This window comes from Durio zibethinus, chromosome 21, assembly GCF_047325235.1.
Source record: "Durio zibethinus cultivar Kanyao isolate XHJ-2024 chromosome 21, ASM4732523v1, whole genome shotgun sequence".
In the NCBI taxonomy this organism is placed as follows: domain Eukaryota; kingdom Viridiplantae; phylum Streptophyta; class Magnoliopsida; order Malvales; family Malvaceae; genus Durio; species Durio zibethinus.
In genome coordinates, this window is record NC_143182.1 from 5080351 (window position 1) to 5096415 (window position 16065).

General features: G+C 37.7%; 3 protein-coding genes and 1 pseudogene across 9 annotated transcripts; 2 read left to right on the forward strand and 2 right to left on the reverse strand.

Annotated features, from left to right (window-relative positions):
• The first annotated feature begins 208 nt into the window (after positions 1-208).
• Positions 209-3182, forward strand: LOC111305045 (sucrose synthase 2-like; annotated as a pseudogene). Its single transcript, XR_016331031.1, has 9 exons — positions 209-396; positions 532-664; positions 1017-1168; positions 1311-1503; positions 1786-1904; positions 2019-2235; positions 2408-2503; positions 2602-2775; positions 2958-3182. The product of XR_016331031.1 is annotated as a sucrose synthase 2-like (transcript).
• LOC149512793 (sucrose synthase 2-like) lies at positions 3142-6037 on the forward strand. Of its 6 annotated transcripts, none has more exons than XM_089749817.1 (6): positions 3199-3365; positions 3523-3687; positions 3787-3898; positions 4660-4980; positions 5064-5308; positions 5391-6037. In XM_089749817.1, exons 4-6 carry the CDS (start codon positions 4726-4728, stop codon positions 5626-5628), a joined length of 738 nt encoding a protein of 245 aa, XP_089605943.1. In that variant the 5' UTR covers positions 3199-3365; positions 3523-3687; positions 3787-3898; positions 4660-4725; the 3' UTR covers positions 5629-6037. The 6 variants fall into 6 exon arrangements, with proteins under 6 accessions (XP_089605944.1, XP_089605943.1, XP_089605939.1 ...); XM_089749815.1 differs by having other exon boundaries at positions 3240-3369; positions 3678-3687; XM_089749818.1 differs by having other exon boundaries at positions 3142-3369; positions 3678-3898; positions 5391-5751.
• Positions 6005-8917, reverse strand: LOC111306051 (endoglucanase 17-like). The gene is made up of 8 exons (XM_022903953.2): positions 8515-8917; positions 8191-8397; positions 7847-8047; positions 7649-7741; positions 7383-7544; positions 7184-7295; positions 6926-7089; positions 6005-6804 (listed from the first exon to the last, which is right to left on the reverse strand). Exons 1-8 carry the CDS (start codon positions 8770-8772, stop codon positions 6472-6474), a joined length of 1530 nt encoding a protein of 509 aa, XP_022759688.2. The 5' UTR covers positions 8773-8917; the 3' UTR covers positions 6005-6471.
• A 3211-nt stretch (positions 8918-12128) lies between these two features.
• Positions 12129-15838, reverse strand: LOC111306052 (pectinesterase-like). The gene is made up of 3 exons (XM_022903954.2): positions 14879-15838; positions 14611-14771; positions 12129-12997 (listed from the first exon to the last, which is right to left on the reverse strand). Exons 1-3 carry the CDS (start codon positions 15703-15705, stop codon positions 12303-12305), a joined length of 1683 nt encoding a protein of 560 aa, XP_022759689.1. The 5' UTR covers positions 15706-15838; the 3' UTR covers positions 12129-12302.
• Positions 15839-16065: the final 227 nt, after the last annotated feature.

The following is a 16065-nucleotide window of genomic DNA, read 5'->3' on the forward strand; positions in this document are numbered from 1 at the left end:
GTAAATTTGGTAATACTTTCTGTTATGGTAAGCGCTAGTCTACTGCTATTGTTTCCTACTCTCAAGATGGCGCTAGTCTGTGGGAAATGTCGCTCTAAAAAAAAAAAAAAGAGATTAACACAAGAGATTTTTTTTTTTTTTTTTTAAATTCTGGGCAAAACCATCTGCTTTATACATATATAAAACTGCCCCGACTTCCTCAGAGTTCACCCAAATCATTGATTTCTTTATCAGAATTATATTTCTTTTCTTTTTCATTCACTTTTTATTAAGTTACTTCACTCCGGAAAGTGTGATCATGGCGAATCCTAAGCTCAGTCGAATGCCAAGCATCAGAGAGCGCGTGGAAGACACGCTTTCGGCTCATCGTAACGAGCTCGTCTCTCTTCTCTCCAGGTTTTCTCCTCCGCAATTCTCCACTTTATCACCCTCTTCTCTTTTCCTTTTTGGTTTTTGAATTTTTTGCGGTATCTGTTTGGTTTCTGAGAAAACTGTGATAGGAAAGAAAATGTTACGTTGTGGAATTTGAAGGTACGTGGCGCAGGGAAAAGGAATATTGCTATCGCATACGTTGATCGATGAGCTGGATAATATTATAGGCGACGAAGAAGCTAGGCAGAGGCTTACTGATGGTCCCTTTGGCGAAGTCCTTAAATCTGCGCAGGTCATTTTCCTCCCTCTCTCCTCTTCTCTCTTTTTATTTGCTATTTTTTCAAGATTTGTTAAATTATATATTGAAAAGGAAAAAATAAAAAGAAGCAATGTTTAGATATTTATTTATTTTTCCTCCACAATTCACGATTCAGTAAATAAATTCATTATTTACAAATAAACTATTTTTATAATACTTTTAGGGGTAAATTGTTTTTAATATGCTTAACAATTTATTTGCTGTTGATTTTTTAATTCTTTTTTACTGGGTAGGCTTTTGATCTCAGTCAAATGGAGTCTTTATTTTATGTCATACATACTTGATATTTTAAACTGTTGGTTTTCGTTGTCTTGTTTGATTCTAGGAGGCTATAGTTCTACCTCCGTACGTGGCCATGGCAGTTCGTCCAAGACCTGGTGTTTGGGAATATGTCGGAGTCAATGTCCATGAACTCAGCGTGGAGCAACTGAGTGTTCCCGAATATCTTCAATTCAAAGAAGCACTTGCGGATGGGGAGTAAGCATCTTTTCTGTTCTTTGTAATTCGTTTTTATTTTTTTATTTGAAGTCAAACTATTTGGTTATATAATGTTCTAGGTCATAACTCATTGGGCATTTTATTGTTAATTATTGGCTTTTTATATTTTTACATTTCATAGGGATAACAAACATTTTGTGCTGGAGCTTGATTTTGAGCCATTCAATGCATCCTTTCCTCGGCCCAACCGATCTTCATCCATTGGCAATGGTGTTCAATTCCTCAACCGTCACCTTTCTTCAAACATGTTCCGTAACAAGGATAGTTTGGAGCCATTACTTGATTTCCTCAGAGCTCACAAATATAAAGGACATGTAAGGATTTTTTGAAGGGGGTTTCTTCTAAAATCATTTTCACCCTCAGCAATTTGGTTTTAACAGCATTATACGACTATTGTCCTTGTATGTCGCCCCTGTCATTTACCATAATTGCAATTTCACTAGTTTTGTCTTATGTTCTTTTAATTTTTAGATAAAAAAATGTGCCTTGTGGTTCTTGTGGTGCGGGATTAACAGATTTAGAGAGGAATATATGGGAGTATTTATTTTCTAATGAAAAGCTTACAGCATCATGAATTAATGAAGGTCTTTATGTAGGCATTGATGTTGAATGATCGGATACAAAGTGTACCCCGACTTCAAGCTGCTCTGGCTAAGGCAGAAAATCATCTCTCTAGGCTTCCACCTGATGCACCCTATTCTGAGTTTGAATATGTGTGAGTTTCTATTTATGTTTTCTATCTGGATACACATTCAAATGCATACATATACAAACTGATAGAGCACTAAAGTTGTTGACATCTCTGTTTTTCCTTGTTGTATGAATGCAGATTACAAGGAATGGGTTTTGAGAGAGGTTGGGGAGACACTGCAGTACATGTTCTGGAGATGATGCATCTTCTCTTGGACATCCTTCAGGCTCCTGATCCCTCTACATTAGAGACATTCCTTGGGAGAGTACCAATGGTGTTTAACGTTGTCATTCTGTCTCCGCATGGATTCTTTGGGCAAGCAAATGTTTTAGGATTGCCTGACACAGGTGGGCAGGTTTGTAGTGAATGCTGAAAGCATGGAAATGTATTCAAATTTTTGTTCATCAAGGACTTGAATCTTTGTTTTTCCTTTCATGTGCAGGACTACGGCTTATGTATAATGTGCTGAACAACATATATGGAAATATCATCATTTAATATGTCCATTTTTCATATTTAATGTGCAGGTTGTTTATATATTGGACCAAGTGCGTGCCTTAGAGAATGAAATGCTTCTTAGAATAAAGAGGCAAGGACTTGATATTACTCCCAGAATTCTTATTGTAAGTGTACCTACATCTAGTCTAGATTTGTTTCTTTCATTTTATAATTTTTATATTTTGCGTGTACAAATTTGACATATTTTTCCTGGCTGTTTAAGGTGACCAGGTTAATACCTGATGCAATAGGAACCACTTGCAACCAGAGGCTGGAAAGAGTCAGTGGGACAGAACATACTCATATTCTCCGAGTTCCTTTTAGATAAAAAAATGGAATTCTTCATAAATGGATATCAAGATTTGATTTATGGCCTTATCTGGAGACTTATGCTGAGGTAAAATCATTTTGACTATTGAATATAGTCAAAGGCTATTATTTATTTGGAAGAAAAAATGATGAAGATATTTCAACAATCACTATGTATTTTAGGACATTTAGTTATTTGTATATTAGTTTCTATCTTTGCTTTCGTCATTATTCATTGTAACATGCTTTCCTGGCTGTATATATAACCAGGATGTAGCAAGTGAAATTGCAGCAGAGATGCAGGGTATTCCAGATTTTATCATAGGGAACTACAGTGATGGAAACCTTGTTGCATCTTTGTTGGCTCATAAAATGGGTGTTACACAGGTTTATCTCTCCTCTCTCCTGACTTCCTCCGCACTCCATTCTTTCATTTTTACTTTTGCTGAAGTCATTGCAACTATATCTTCTAACTTTTGGATTTTACTTGTCTAAATTACACTTTTTTCAGTGCACCATTGCGCTTGCATTGGAGAAAACCAAATATCCAGATTCAGATATATATTGGAAAAAGTTTGAAGAGAAATATCACTTCTCTTGTCAGTTCACTGCTGACTTGATAGCCATGAATAATGCAGATTTTATTATCACCAGCACATACCAAGAGATAGCAGGAACGCAAGTTTTCTCCATTTACTGTGGAATACGCTATTTATTTTCTGGATTACTGTCAGCACCATTCATTTTAGTATGGTCATGTTGTCATTAATCATTATTGTTGTTTTATCTTAAAATGTTGTAAGAACGCTGTTTATATTAATGCACTTTAATTCAGCTTGCTTTCTTATAGCAAGGAGATGATCCCTCAGCTTAAACATATATAACCATTCTGGGAATTGGATTCTCTGTAGTTGCATATGCAATGCGAACTAAATGATGCCCTTTACATTATATCAATTGGTTATCGTGCATGATCTTTGCTTCAGGAAGAATACTGTTGGTCAGTATGAGAGCCACACTGCTTTTACTATTCCAGGGCTGTATCGAGTGGTTCATGGCATTGATGTTTTTGATCCAAAGTTCAATATTGTTTCTCCAGGGGCAGATATGTGCATTTATTTCCCATACTCTGATAAGGAAAATAGACTTACGGCTCTCCATGGCTCAATAGAAGAATTTTGGTATGACCCTGAACAGAATGATGAACACATGTGAGTTTCTTTGTTCTTTTTTTTCTTTACCTTATATAATAATGTCTACAGCAGCATAATCTTTGAATCAAATAACATTATAATCTGCTTCTTCTACCACAGTTTTCTATTTATTGAACAATTATAACATCACAAGTTTCTCTAGATAGTTACATGAAAGAACAAGGCCAAATCAATTTTCTTTTACAATAGGATGCCAGAATGACAGGAAATTTTCCATTTTATGTGTATAAATCATATGTCTGCATTTTTTAGTTTTAGATATTCTCAAATTTTGCTTGCAGATAATGACTACTAGCAGTAAAATTGCTGCTCAAATGAGACAGATGTTTAACCAGAATTGCAACCCAAACTTTTCTTCATTGTGTTTAGGATAGAAGACAAGATAGTAAAATGAAATTGCTAAGTTGCATAGAGGCTGAACTAATTTTTAAGCACTTCTAAAATTTCCTTCCCTTTTTCCTTTTCCTATATTTGAGTCACATAAAACCCTGAAATTTATTGAATATAGTGAAGAATGTGGGTTGTCAAGAATAAGAAATTACTATTTAAGGATATCTACTTGCAAGAATCTTAATAGCTGACATTGAATGGATGACTTGGCTTTCTACTGTAAGACTATAATGCAATTGTGAGATTTCTTAGGTAATTAATACACAGTTGAGGCGAATTTACCTTGCTGTAAAAATTTTCGACTTAAGTAATGATAATTATTGTCAGTTTGCTAAGTTTTTGATGCAAGTTTCATCTTTAATATGCAGTGGTACTTTGAGTGATCAGTCGAAGCCCATAATCTTTTCCATGGCAAGGCTGGATCGAGTAAAAACATGACTGGATTGGTAGAGTGCTATGGTAAAAATACCAAGCTGAGGGAATTGGCAAACCTTGTTGTTGTTGCTGGTTACATTGATGTAACTAAGTCCAAAGACAGAGAAGAGATACAAGAAATTGAAAAGATGCATGGCCTTTTGAAAACGTATAAATTGGATGGTCAATTTCGTTGGATTGCAGCCCAGACAAATCGAGCTCGCAATGGTGAGCTCTATCGCTACATAGCTGACACAAAAGGTATTTTTGTACAGGTATGTGCCCTTTAGTGATATGCTTCTGATGTATTACAACCACTTGAGCATTCTAATTACTTCACCTTTCTCATTTATTTCAGCCTGCCTTCTATGAAGCCTTTGGACTTACAGTGGTGGAAGCCATGACTTGTGGCCTTCCAACGTTTGCCACATGCCATGGTGGTCCCGCAGAGATTATTGAACATGGTATATCAGGATTCCATATTGATCCATATCACCCGGATCAGACTGGTCAACTCCTTGCAGATTTTTTTCAACGTTGCAAGGAGGATCCAAGCCAATGGACTAAAATATCTGATGGCGGGCTCAAGAGAATTTATGAAAGGTTTGCTTTTTCCAATTTACATCAATACTTCTATTCAGTCTACCATCGCTGTGGAGCTCAAGCAAAGATTTTGAAATTGTAGGTATACGTGGAAGATTTATTCTGAAAGGCTGATGACATTGGCCGGGGTAGTATATTATGTTGACGGCATTTATTTAAGCCTTTTAAGGTGTCGCAAGAATGATGCGGGGTGTTTGGTCGAAAGACTTTCGAGTGGTAGCTCCTTTCTATTTGACCGTTACGAGAGCCCTCTATATGGATGTTGGTCGGTAGCTTTTCAGAAACATTATACGGGCGACGGTGGGAATCTCTGTTATTAAGGTTTTGGACTTCGGTTCCTACCATCTAACCAGTTTCACCTAGGTTGAGGGAGCCGAGGTGGGTGTTGGGGTTATCCACTAGTCTTATCTCAGTCCCGAGCTCCAGATACGCCTGACAACCTCTAAGAAAAAACCAGCTTTTTTGACCACGACTCACGTCCCCAAACGTGTTCAAACAAAATCCCTTTCTTGATCTCCCTTCCTTCCCATCACCTTTAACCACACATTGTCAACGGTCAAAATGCTCGTTTCCCATTAAAGCTACAACGGTAAAATATTCAATTTCTACTAAAAGAGCCACATTTATGCTGAACTAGTTAGCTTCTCCAGCCTCTCCGGTCGTCTATTGTCTGTTATTTCTTGGTTTCATTCAATGGAAGCACAATTGACATTTTATTTTTTGAATCCCAAATTTAATGGTCCCGGCCCATATCTAGGCCCTACTAAAAGCCACGAGGATAGGAGGGAAAATATTGACTCTTGCAAGTTAAACGCTAGTAGACATATTACAAGTTCCAAAACAAGATAAAAAAACATAGAAAAAGATAAAAAAGAAAAGCCCCGAAACGGCCTATTCGTGGTTCCGGCTTGAGATTGCCATTACAATAAACCCCTCCCCCCCCCCCCCCCCCCGCCAAGGCTGTTCATCCTCGACAATTGTGCTTCAGCCTTCAAGGTTTGGGTCTCGAGCCTTAGGTCTCGATCCCATATGCCTCGACGCCTCGTGCACTTCCAGAGGAATATTAGTAGAATACATTTTTAAAATAATTAAAAAGAAAACATTGCAAACACCCAAGTCCGTTGAGTTACTGATAAACCTCGAAGTTGTAGCGTTGTAGGGCCCTAAAGCTGGCCGAAAGAGTGAGCAAGGTAAGCTAACGCTCCTACAAGGGGTGCGTTAATGTACGTTGCTGGTTCTGACTGCTCATAATCTGACCGTTGATCTGGAAACCTGTCATGCTGGTCTGGCCCACCAATGACTGCACCGACCAAAATGTTAGGGTTGGGGGATTGAGAGTTCATGAAATTAAAGCCTGCGGAGCATTTGATCTTGGCTGGGTGCTTTGCAACGGACGGCAGAGATGAGCCCCTGTGGTGTATCCGTTGTGGGTAGCTTGGACCGTATCCCACCATGTAGGACATCTTCAAGGGATTGTCCCCTAGCAGATAGTCCGCCTGATAATAACGCATTTCTAAAGTTGGTTAAATGCACAAAGGAAACACTGATAAATGAAAATGAATCCCACAAACAGAAAATCCTGTGAATAGTGATGTTGATTTTGTAAATTGCAATTACCTGTTTCTTGGCAATGGTTCGGAGCCTCTTTGGGGTGACCATGGTGCCACCGCAGTTAACAACCTGGTGGGCAGAGGTTAAGTATTTGGCATAGGTTAGAAGTAGGAATGAAGTAGAGGTCACATACTGCATGTTGCTGTCACTCATCTTAAACAGGAGCCCACCTGTTTACAGCAAGAAAGATAAGAAAAAAAAATTCAAAACTAGCCGTTTACAAGCTTAAAGTTTTTCATTTATTTGGCGAGGCTGGAGTGGAACCTGGGGTATATTGAGCTGAAGAGAATGGGGCTCCTGGTATGAGAGAGCAAATGAATTTATCTGCGTGACCTTTGTAATCATGGAGAGATTGCAGTCTTTGAACTAGAAATGCCTGAAAATTGCAAGGACGAGATTAATCATTTAATTGGATGAAGATGAACAGAAGCACCACGTTGAAAGGAGATTAAAAGTAAGGAACCTTGGAAAGAAGAATTCTTGCTCCAACATGTTTGTTATCCCATCCAAATGTGTTATCAAACTCTGCAGCTCCAAGAGTCTGCCCATTGACTTGAATGTAGTTCAGGTAGGTTGGACTCTTGGTGGCTCGGTGCAGCCAAGCAACACCCCACAAAAGTTCATCCTAACATTAATAAAATACCAGAGAAATAAATTAGATTGACATATACTCACATTATCCCATGGAAACTACACTTAAAGTAGAAAAGTTTAGTAACATTAATGCACCTGATAACCAGAATAAGAGCAATAGAATGGGCACACAACTTTCTTCAATCCATTGCTATAGGGTCCTCTGTACTTATCAGCAAACTCAAACACCTATTAATCGGAAGTCAGAAACAACACAAATTTTCAATTTTTTGAGAAAATTTTGAATAGAGCAGGAATAATTACATATTTATCTTGTAGGAATAACAATTTTACCCTGATAGCCCTCCTAACCAAAAGCTTGGAGTAAGTGGGGTCACTTCTTCTGAAGACCAAAGAGGCAGCTGCAAGAGCAGCAGCAGTTTCCCCTGCTACATCAGAACCAGGAGAGTTTTTGTCTATTTTGAAAACAGTCCTTGGAGTGTCCATGTCTTCTGGTCTTTCCCAGCAAGAATGGTCCTTTTTTGCATCACCAACCTACACAACAACCCAGAGGCAGCATTAGTTCTTCTGTTTCTTATTTTTAAATTTTCCTTCCATGTGAAACAACAAAAGAATGCAATTCTCTGCAAAATAAAGCACAAATTTTGAAGTGTTCAGGGAAAATAAGGTAATGATACCTGAACATAAATGGTGTCTGGATGTGCAGTTGCTTTGAGCAAGTAATCTGTAGCCCAACGGATGGCTTGTTTGGCATTTTGTAACTCCTCTTTCATCAGCCCGCCAAATTCAATTACACTCCACGAGAGCATGGTGGTGGTGAAGGCCATGGGGAAGCCAAACTTCACATTATCTCCAGCATCATAGTATCCTCCAACCAAATCAACCTGCATTTTCAAATTTCACACTCAAATGAGGACAGATGACAACCCAATGTGAAGGAGAAAACGAGAAAGAAACAGACTGAGCAAAAGAGACACGAGAACATGGTTTTGTATATTTACATGCATGGCTGTACCATCTGAGAGGCCAGAGTCTTTCCTCCAAGTAATCCTCTGGTTAGAAGGAAGCCTCCCTGACCTCTGGCCTTCAAAAAAGATGATTGATTTAGTAAGAGCATCTCTGTAGTTGTGCTTGGCAAAGCGAGGGTGGTGGCGAAAAGGGTTGTTGCGATGGGAAGGAAAACCATTACACTGAAGGACAGAACCAGTGAAACAAGCAAGCAGGACTATTAGAGCCAAAGAGGAAAGAGAGAGAACCATTTTTCAGGCAGCCCCAAAGTGTTTTCTACCCCCAACCAACCAACCTGCAAGCCACAGCTAAGGGCAGAATCCCTTCCTTGTTCTTTATATAGTGAAAGCTGCATCTGTCACCTTGGTTACAAGTTACCACTACATTCTTTTTCTTTCTTTGCTTTTTTAACAGGTTACAACTTAAGAATAACTTACGGGTTTCAAGTTAGAACAATAATTAAGTCCACATTCTCTAACAGGTGATTGGCATTGTATCATAAATTTTACTCGTTTTCCCAATATCTTTCAGCATTACTTTATTGAAATGTAGATACCCTTTTCAACCCAATGTTCACTTGCCCAAAAATAAGGACACGCAGTCAGGCAGGGGAGTGTTAATAGCAGAAATTTCCGTGGTCACATGGGTCTTTTGATTACATTTATTAATGTTCTGTCAATATGTTCTTGGAAAATTGTCCAACAGTGTTATGACATGTAAGTAATGTCAGGAGCATTTTTTCCACACCTACAACTGCAAATCTGCATAGGATGTTCGAATTTTATCTTTGGCATTTCATTATATCCATTGAATAGTGATCCATTAAAGAATGATTCTGTTCTACACACCTAAAATATACAAGTGAAGAAGGGGCGAAACCTCAGGCTAAAATGTGAAAGAATGCCAGGAAAGTAAAGCAAAAGGTACATTCCTTTCTCGATGGTAAGTTCAGATGATTTTGAGGGTATCCCCTAATAATCATACTTAATGGTATTAAGAAACATGCAATGCATTCATTTTTCACTAGCTAGGCTCCCCTAGTTTTGTAACAAAGCTTAGAGGAACTCAACCAACTAATAAAAATGAAATATCACGAAGGTTCAAAAACATTATTGTTGTCAGAGAGAAAGGTGTTCAACAAAAAATGGGGGGTGAAGGGAGATCGGTGTCGACGTCTAAGACTCAACACTTATGTCGGAGAAAGTTGGTGAATGAAAACATTGTGTCAAATGCTCTGTAAATCGATCTTTGAGTTCAATGAGTTAGTCACAAAAGGGTCGATAAAGGCCCATGCGGAAGTTTGTACTTTGTCATGTTGTGCTTGAATCCAGAATTCAAGATAAGCCAACGAACTTCTAACACTCATCTCCAATGCACATGAACATGAGATCATTTATACCGGTCACATCCACCACTAAATAATAATTTCTACCTATCTGTAAATGCCCGGCCGTACAATCTTGTTTCTCCCAATTTGGTCAACTTGCTTTAATTACATATTTCTTTGGTGCCTCAACTCAACCAATTAAAAGGTATAGCCTAGGCAATGGGCTTCTCTAAATTCTAAAACATTGCCAAAAAAAGGGGCAAAGGATCAGATAAATCATGAGAAAATATGATGAAAGTTACAATCCATCTATATATCATACTATTCAAAAGTGAGTTTCTCCATGTGGCAGAGTTTTTTTTTTTCGAAATTATTTTTAATAATTGGACCCTTTTTTTTTGGTATTCCATATGCGATACAGCATTATTTAGGTTTTATTACCAATCAGAAAAGGATTGGAACAAGACTCGTACATGATGTTTGCCTTAATTTTCTGAATTATGTGTAAAGAGGAGCAGGAAAAGGACCCATGCCATGTTTCCAAGCAAAATGGTGAGGCAGTGACCAGAGTTCGATGCCAATGAACGCGGAAAAAAAAAAGCAGTAAGAGAGACCTACCATTTATATTATTGAAACAGAATTAAACTGATCGTTGTCAATATTAACATGCAAAACAATCTCGTAAAACAAAACTACTAGAAAGTAAGGAAAATATTTTAAGATCAAAATGTGAAAGTTTAGATAAAAATGTTTCACTTTATATATCTAAATTTGAGTATGTGTTAGTGAAATGAATATAAATGGAACGCGGAGAAAATAAATAAATTAAAAAAAATACTTATGGTGAGAAAACGATAATGGGCAAAAATAAAAATAAAAAATCAACCCAATATCGTTGCATGTGCTCTTCTGGAATCCTCCCACATGCAAAAGCATGCAGTGATGTTCCCATCTTCCATCTCTGTAAAAAGCGAAGAAGAGACTAATCAGTACTCATCAAACTGCGACGGAAAAGCTGACACAAACATTACTCACATTACAAACAAAGTTGAAAATGAAATGTGCAAGAATTAGGGCAATGCTAGTGTTTGAGATTGGAGCTTGCTGGACCTTCACTACATACATTGCATTGCATGGAGGGCATGGACCTCTAAGTCAAATCATACTTTTTTTTTCCATTTGTTTGGGTCAGAAAAGGGAACATTCATAATATTAAAATAAGTTGCGATACATTACCTCTCACCTAGCTTCAGCAGGAAAATGGTGATTAAAAATTCTGGTGGATCACTACAAACAACAAAATGACATTGAGGAAAAGGATCAGTAGATAATTGAGTGGACTAGCTAGACCATCAGCACTTCGATTGCCGTTGGATAAAGTGGGAAATTTTAAAAAATATTATTAGAAGTAAAATGATCCTTAAAATATCGTTTGATGGTATAAGGAATGACTAATATCATAATGAAAAGAAAAACGACTCCTCCGGTCCCAGGACAAGTATAATAATTCCCTTTTAAATTTTGAACCAAATTATAAAATAACCCTTATTTGAAATAGATCCAAAATAAATCAGCAATGAAACGGCTATTTCATCCATTATGTGTAAACTCTTTCAAATACGCCTTTGTTCTTTACTTTTCCTGAACAAAGCCTGCATATTGCAGTTTGCACAAGTGCTAGCAGCCTCATGATTGCTGTTCTCTGAACTCTCTAGGTCTCTGGATGATGGGTCGGGGTTTCATTTTTTTCTAACAGTGTTAGTAGTATTTTCAATCCCGCGATTTCCGGTCTTTGCGGTTAAATGGAGTCATTATTTCAACGCTTTGGGCATCCTATGTGGGTTTGGGACCATACTCTACAATGGAGTCATCGGTGCTGCCAATTGCCAAGTTAATTAAAAAAAAAAACAATAATTGCTAATTCAAAAAATCCCTCAAAAAAAAATAAATATATATATATATATATATTAAAGAAACAACATGGGCCCGTGAGTTAAATTACATGGGCCAAATACCTATCTGGATAATATAAAAAAAACTAGCCTAACAGGTCCAGTGTATTAAGCCGACTAAAAGCTGAATGCAAGGCGGGAATCTTTCTTCTTTGAAACTCACTACTTGAATCTGTTCCGATGCTTTGGACCGTTGGCTCCGTTCGCTATGTAACAAAAGAAAAAAGAATCTGCTCTGATTACTGAACCCCCAATGCCACCCCCACCCTAACTCTTCTTTGGTCGGTGAATTTTGATTTAAAATTCTTAAATGAATTGCAAACAATTTATACGAGCAAAATCTCCTAAACTAAAGCATTTTATTAATTCTATCAGAAAAGCAATTTGACATGTGATGGTAGTTGATCAGAATGTGGTGCGGCTACCTTGATCAAACCAAAACAAAAGCAAATTACTTACAAAAAAAAAAAAAAAGAAGTTAAGTGACATTTAGTTTTCAATTTCAACTCAAATCTAGAGAGAATGGAATATCAGTAGAATTCAACCACTCGTTTCCTTGTATAAATAGCCCAACAGTGAACTGACGTGCCTCAGTCGAGCTGTTGATGACCCTATAACCAGGCCAAGTTACTCTTGCACTCGTATTCGACCCTGGGCCTCTGTTCAAATACTCCCCATAATAAAGGGTACTCAAAGCAAATGTCCCATTCCATTCTAACCATCCAGTAGGATCCACCGAATCATCAATGTATGTATTCATAATAACTGTCCTGGAATACTCTTTCCAGGGACGCCCCAAATACGTTTTGAACGATGATTTTTCCGGGATTAAATCCGCAGCAGCAGCAATCTTACAGTTCAAAATTGAAATCCCAGTGTTTTGGTTAGGGTCTTCTCTTCCTTGAGCTGTGAAAATGTTCTTTTGGTTTGGATTCGGTTTACGAGCATATAAATTGCAGCCTTGGAAAATCACAGCTGCGTTGCCAAAGATGAAGTCAACTGTACCATATATGTCACATTCACGATAGAATTGCCTGAGGGAATGGACGTAGAGAGTATCCTGGTAAGCAACGAAGCTGCACTTATAGAATGCAGAGAGGTCTGACCCACTCCTTAAAGCCACCGCTTGGTGTTTGCTTGGCCCTGCTGAGTTCTCAAAGGTCATCCCCTTGGCTATGAATCCGTTACCCACCACAGCTGAAGGAAATTGAAACAAAACACAAAGAGAGTATACTTTTAATTAGTTGGAGAACCATCTGAATGATTAAAGCAAATAAAAAGGGGATCCAAGAAAGAAGAAAAACAAATCAATGAGCAGACCCACTTTAGCATGTGGGCAAGTGGCAACTGTGGAAGTGGTTGAATTTCTAGTAAAAGTTTTTTTTTTTTTTTTTATCAAAGTTTTAAGTGATTATTATGTCATTATTTTATAAAGAATGGAATAATGTGTTAAATAAAAGAAGGTTAAGACAAAATCAGTAGTTAACGCGCTTCGATTAATCCGGGATGCACGGCCATCAGGAGATGCATGTCCCTAATCCTGAGCCACCGACAAAAATCAAAATTGAAGCAACGGCCGTGAAAACATCTTTCCCAATCAGTATTCAGTGATACTCAGTAATGAGTGACTTTGGGGCTAGATATTAGACCAGGGTCCATGAGCAGCACTCCTTTTTTTTTTACCCCGATAGAAGAACAAATGTTAAGGAGATTTAATGAGCTTGACTGTCTGAACCTTATAAAAAGCTTATCGCACCAACATATAGCCATCACGACTCATGACGTGGAATTACATAATTTTTGAATATTTCTTTCTTTTTTTTTCCCTACTGGGTCAAAACAGCAAAAAGAAATATATTTTACATATTTCCTCCTCATTTTTTAGGTTTTCATAGGAAAGCATTTGCATAGGATGTATTGATTTTCGCCGTTATTCTTTTGAAGAATATTATAAGAGGATTTTACTAAATAAGACGAAAATTGATTATTCATTTCGAAAAAAACATATTATATTTAGAATCAATTGTACAGTTATAATCCCTGACATCTCTTGTTACCAGTTTCTAAAAAAATCTCAAGTAAAATCAATAAATTTCAATAACTTTTATATAAAATCATATGATAAAAGAATTATTGTAAAACATTTAGGTAATTCCTTTAGGATGAAAATTTAAAAGATAAACAAATAAAGAAGAATAGTACATTGAAAGAGTATGTAAAATCTATTTTAGGCATTTAAAATGGTGAAAAGGGTTTGCAGTCCATCATAAAATGCCAAAAACAGTAGCAGGACAACCCTTGATAAGCCCTCCTCGGTGGAGTTGCTTTACCATTACATGCATAACTTGAATGATATTGGTTATTAGAAATAAGAAATGTTTCTCTGCTTTTTGCATAATAATGCCGCATGTCTATTCTATTCTAGTCTATTCAGAACATTACAAATTACCTTAGTTGTAGCCAGTACATGGAAAGAGACTAACAAGGGTAACTAAATAGTAAAATGTAATAATTATAAGTTTTGAAAATCTAAGAAAGCTAAGCCTTAATTAATCATTTAATCTCACCAGTAATCCCATGGACGCTTCCTAAATTCTTTCTATACTAGTGGCAGTATATCATCCATAGCTATGCAGTACAAGAAAAGGCATTGAGTGAACACTTTAACAAGACCTTTTCGTCTGATTGGTCAAAAATCATTGGTCCCACAACGAATAAATCCAACATGGGTTCTCCCAATCGAGAATATATTATAAAAAATTATAGGCAAAAAAAAAAAAGAGAAAGTTATTTGAAAATTTCAAACTCACCGACGGTTGCCGAACGGAAAGTCGTAGAGCCATCAACGACATTTCTGCTGGCCTTCACTACTGTCTTCCCGATCCCATCTCCCACAAACATCAGCATTTTCTTCTTCCTTTCCACCTCTACATTTTCAAAATAAGCCCCGGCTTTTATATATATCACAAACCTATTTCAATAAATCAGCAGCTTTAATCAACTCATTTGGCTTTTAGTTGATGTTCTCAATATAACATTTTATAGCAGAAGTAGCATAAATTTGTTAACTAAATTAACCTTGTGTCACTGTTGTTTGGAGCTGCTGCAACAGCGTCGGTGATCGTAGTGAAGTTTCCAGTGCCATCCTCGGCAACTATCAGATCGAATTTGGTTTCATTTACTGAAGTCTGTAGAAGTTTTCGATCTTTCCGGGATAACCATTCTGGGAACCCGTTTTTCACGTGTCCGTATTCAGGGAAAACCTCGGATTTGGATATGTTAACACTAGGGACTTTGTTGAGCATGACAAGAGAGTTGCTAACGTGATGAGATATGTTGTGCAGACCTCTTTTGATAATGTTCCTAATATTTCCTTTGCTATGAGCGAACCCATCAAGACACGTGTCCTGGTTCGTCATTGCTGCGCTTAAAAATGTCTGTAAGTCGTTGTAGTTCTTGGAGACGGCTAATTTTTTCGGGGCGAGATCAGTCAGGGCTACTTTCAGCTCCGCCAGGGTGTTATCAAAAAGCTCCAGGCAATCGTTTATAGCTGTCTCTTCCAATGTGTTGTAACTTTTGAGTCTCTTTTCAATGTTGGTGCAGTTTGAAGAGGAGAGTCTGACCTCGTACATGGTTTGGTTCAGGATTGCTGAGATGAGCTCCGGGAGTGATTTGGAGGCTAGATCTGGGAGAACGGAGATGGTGGAGACGCAAAGGTCGGGATATAAGGTGCCTTCACATGCTGAGTGAGCAATTTGCAGATGATTGTGGACATGAAAATGCTGGATTTGTGTGGTTTTGGGGCTCTTTAATAGAAGAGTTACCGACGAAAGCAGGACTAAGACAAGTGCTGAAATGGGTAAAAGAACATGCAAGGTCTTCGATCTTCCATTAGGATTATACATATCTGATGCTAGTTTTTGACGTTGGAAATGGAAGACAACTGGAGAACAGAGAGGGGAGAAAAGGAGAGAGTTTAGAGACTGGCAGGTGCAAAGAGGCCAGTTGCTAAGCTCTTAAATAAGGTTGCTGATTGCTGTTGATTAGAGAGTAAGGTGGCCAACTTGTGGAGTTATGAGTCATGTTCCCCTGTGCTTGAAGTTGGGCCTCACAAGGTCTGCCTGAGAGGGAACTTCAAGGTTTTAGGACCCAATCAATTAACCGTAGTCTAATCCAATCTTGATGATGTTTAGAGAGTGAATTAACTTTTAGGGACAGATAGATTGTGGTGAATCTTTGTCGTGAATATGTAAATGTGAACCATA